Source organism: Austrofundulus limnaeus, unplaced genomic scaffold (genome assembly GCF_001266775.1).
Source record: "Austrofundulus limnaeus strain Quisiro unplaced genomic scaffold, Austrofundulus_limnaeus-1.0 Scaffold51, whole genome shotgun sequence".
Classification (NCBI taxonomy): Eukaryota; Metazoa; Chordata; class Actinopteri; order Cyprinodontiformes; family Rivulidae; genus Austrofundulus; species Austrofundulus limnaeus.
This window is the reverse complement of record NW_013952453.1, coordinates 1,279,669-1,283,415: the sequence shown is the minus strand read 5'-3', so window position 1 is coordinate 1,283,415 and position 3,747 is coordinate 1,279,669. Positions and strand designations below refer to the sequence as shown.

Below are 3,747 nucleotides of genomic sequence, written 5' to 3'. Positions count from 1 at the left end.
TACCGACATCTGGTGAAAATTTCATGTCATTAGCACCTCTAGTAATATATTTACTGAGAAAAATGGTGACGTGTTCAATACTTATTTTACCTGCTGTATATGTCCCTAATGTTTAGCAAATTAAAACAATTGTATCTTACACTAAGTAAAAATTTAATTTACCTTAATGTATTCCAGCACAGCACTTAATTTTGCTAAATAAAGAAATTGATTCTATGAACAATATTTCATAATTGCTTAATAAACCCATATTGATGCTTACATACTCATGAATTAAAGATTTATAAAGCCTTAATAAATAATTTATGAAAGTCTCCTAAAGTGGTACTTCTTTTTTTGTTATTTTCCCCTCTCTCCATCTGGTTTTGTTCTCGCTTGTGACCTTATCACTGACATGCCAAAATGTACTGCTGCCTTCAGCTGATGTTGAACAATAGAACAGGAGGGACAAAAGGATAAGGGACAGGTAGCAGAATGCTTGACTTAGCAGCTGATGTTACCTCATTAGGGCTAGTACAGCACAACAATGTTTAAAACATGAACTGCACACACATTTAGTGCATAATTTGATGACAGCATGACAGGGTCAAACAAGGAAAAGCAGCTGAGGTGGAAGGGTCATGATCATTAAGATCACATTAATGGGTATTAATGTGACATAACCTCATAGACTGCGTCAAACATTTGGAGAGGATAATTGTTGTTTTGTGTTCAGAAGTTTTGCAGACTTTTCTGAAACTCTGCATTGCTACTTTTTTGTTTGCAGCCTTTTTATTTTTGCTACCTTTCGGTTGCCCCCCTACATCCTTCTCTCTACCCTTTTCTCCCACTCATGCTAACACACATGCACTTCACAACCCCATTCAGTTGTAGAGCATGCTGTCGGCAGAAAATGCCCATAGTTTGGATCATGCTGATGAAGCAGGAATTAATTCCAATCAGGCTTAAACAGGGGGAAGAGTCATTCCATTTTGCACCGCTCCTGTAGTAACTCAAACAAGAAGCACTCACCCACCACCCCGCTCCCACACCACCACCACCCTCCACTGCGTATGCATAATTGCCGACATACACACTAACGTAACACACAACATTTTGAACACGCGTGGTATTGTGATGTCTCTTGGCAGCCAAACAGAATTTTGTTTATTAAACATCAGCTGTCTTTGACATTAATACCATGCTAATGGAGCTCCCGACACCCTCTTTCACCTGTCTTTTCCATTCTGCAGAGAATTTTAGGCAGCTACGGAAGGCTGCTAATACAATTCCTCACAATGAAAACGAGTTTGTCGAGACAAAAAGCATTGTAGTGTCACTGTCGGAAACCTTGACTATCATCTGCTGCTCTGGAGCACCTTTGTTGCTTGTGTTCCCCTCTCTGTCTCTTCTCCCCCACATCATTTGTCTAAGAACAGTATGTCAAAACATATACGCAAAGCTCATCAGAGAGTAATCTATTTGTTTGCCTCTGTTTCCGTTTTTTGCCTCCACTGTCTTACTCATTTTGTATTCAGTTCATTATGACCCCCGCACGTGAGCGTAAGCGGGAGTCATATTGTTTTCGTACTGTTTTTTTTCCAGTGATTTTTGGTCAACCGCAGCACAAAAAATGGCTGCACCAATCAACATGAAATTTGTGACCTACACTGCACCAGCCAACGGTTTTACGATAGACACCATATTTGAGGAGGGGTCTCCATCCAAAGAGGGGGTGTCTAGACATGCAAAAATGCTTATAACTCAGAAACTGTTCAACATAGGATCTTCAGATTTCTTTTGTTGTTTTGCTCTGATGAAGCTCTATCCATCAGGCCCACCAATTAGTGCTCCCACCACCCCCAGACTCCCAAGTTATCTGGAAAATGGGTATCTGGACATACAAAAATGGTTATAGCTCAAAATGTATTAAACATTGGAGCTTCAGATTTTTGTTGGTTGTTTAGCTCTGATGAGGGGCTATACATCAGGTCAACCAATGCCCCCCCCAAAAAAAGACAAACAAAAAAAACAGACCCCCACCCAAACCACTACAATTTTGGGATGCACCTACTGTAGTAGCATGACATTTATTTATTAGAAATAAAGACTTCTGAGTTCTGGTGCATTTGAATGTGTGGGGGTCATTATGTTACCACTATGCGGTATCTAGTTCTATCAAAGTATAGCTATTTTATCAAGGTATACTGTAGCTATGCAGTATATCACCATCATGCTACCCACTGTTTTTTATTTTATTTGCTAAGAGTACAATTTCCATCATCTAAAATGTGACCTTTGCCTTCTTTGTCTGTATTCTCAATAACTTTTTTGGCTGTTGGTCTTCATTGCACTCTCCAGCTTCCTTTGATCACAGGAAATTCCATTACAGTACGTTATGTCTATCTCTTCTGCAAAGTGATGATAGCAGTGATGATTTTATACAATAAAGGCAACATTAAGCCCGTTTGAGTTGCAAGCTTCAAACAGATTGTCCAGATAATCCCTGCAAGATAAGCTACATTTTCTGAGCTTACCTATGGGTGAGAGTTCTGCCACGCTGCCAATATATGGGCCTTCCAAGAACTGGGGCTCACTGTCATTGATGTCCTGGACCTTAATAACAAACTCCGACTCTGGTTCAAGTGGATCATTGCTGAGACGATCTCGAGCTTGAGCCCGGAGTGTGTAAAAAGCCTTCTCTTCTCGGTCCAGTCTCTGCGTGGCATGTATGTCTCCTGTGAGCTCGTCAATGATGAAGATGGAACCTGCTCCCTCTCCAGAGATGGTGTATTTGATGTTGCCCTCGCCTTCATCTGAGTCTGTATGGATCTGTAAATTGACACAAAGTCACAAACAGTTAAGTCAGTCCACAGCAAAAGTTTAAGACTATATTTGACATTAAGATGATGCTAACAGTGGTACATTTTATTTATTTATTTATTCACAAAAATTTGAAGATTTGTGAATACTGGCCAACTATTGTGTAAAGTCAGTGGAACTCAGTGGATATTGTAATGAAGATGAGTCTAGTTCGTTGTAACGTGTTTTAGAGTTAAAACGGGAGTCGTAATATTTTTGGGCACTTGTCATTCAATTAACTAATAAAATAAGACATGTCTTCTTCCTGTTTGCATTTTGTATACATTAATAATAAGTTGATTAATTTTGACGCCTTTTAAAAACTGATAATTCAACATCAGTGGTTTAAAAAAATGAATTCTACAAATCTTTCATCTGTTACTTTGTGCTATTTCTCCAAATATATTTTTAGGGCCAATACCAATTCTGTACAAACCAACCACAGTGCGCAAAAAAGAAATGACCATATTTCTAGTAATGATTTACACCTTTTTTCTGCACAATGTGCCCTTCACAGGATGTGACGCCTAAATTAGGAGATCAAAGTCATTTCAAAGATTGCTAACGGAAGAGGCAAAGAGGTGCTGGGGCTGAACAGTGAACCTAACCGAGCCCTTATAAATCAAGGCAATAGGTCCCCTAATGTGATTTGAAGACATTCCAGAGGTAGCAAAGGGAGCAGCATTAGTCCCCCATCCTAACCTCCCCTTTGGCATGCTACTGAGCACTACAGACTTGTTCTTCCTCTCACTCTTACTTACCTTCTCTCTGTTGTCATAATTCAAAGTTCCACTGAAGAGACCATAGGAGAGGGAAAATCGCCCTCTCCTCCCTGCTTAATATTTTATAAAGGCTTAATTAAATACATGCTTCTATTGCCCTTGCAGGGATTTTCATTACATATTT

At 39.4% G+C, this 3,747-nt stretch overlaps 1 protein-coding gene across 2 annotated transcripts in view; it reads right to left on the bottom strand.

Moving 5' to 3' along the window:
• The window catches only part of cdh22 (cadherin 22), a gene marked incomplete at its 5' end in the record, with an annotated part of 60,851 nt that extends 58,040 nt beyond the window's left edge, over nt 1–2,811 (bottom strand). For both annotated transcript variants that reach the window (XM_014008610.1, XM_014008611.1), the window contains 1 exon segment: nt 2,517–2,811. In XM_014008610.1, coding sequence (XP_013864064.1) covers nt 2,517–2,811 — 295 coding nt within the window.
• Between the last annotated feature and the right edge of the window lie 936 nt (nt 2,812–3,747).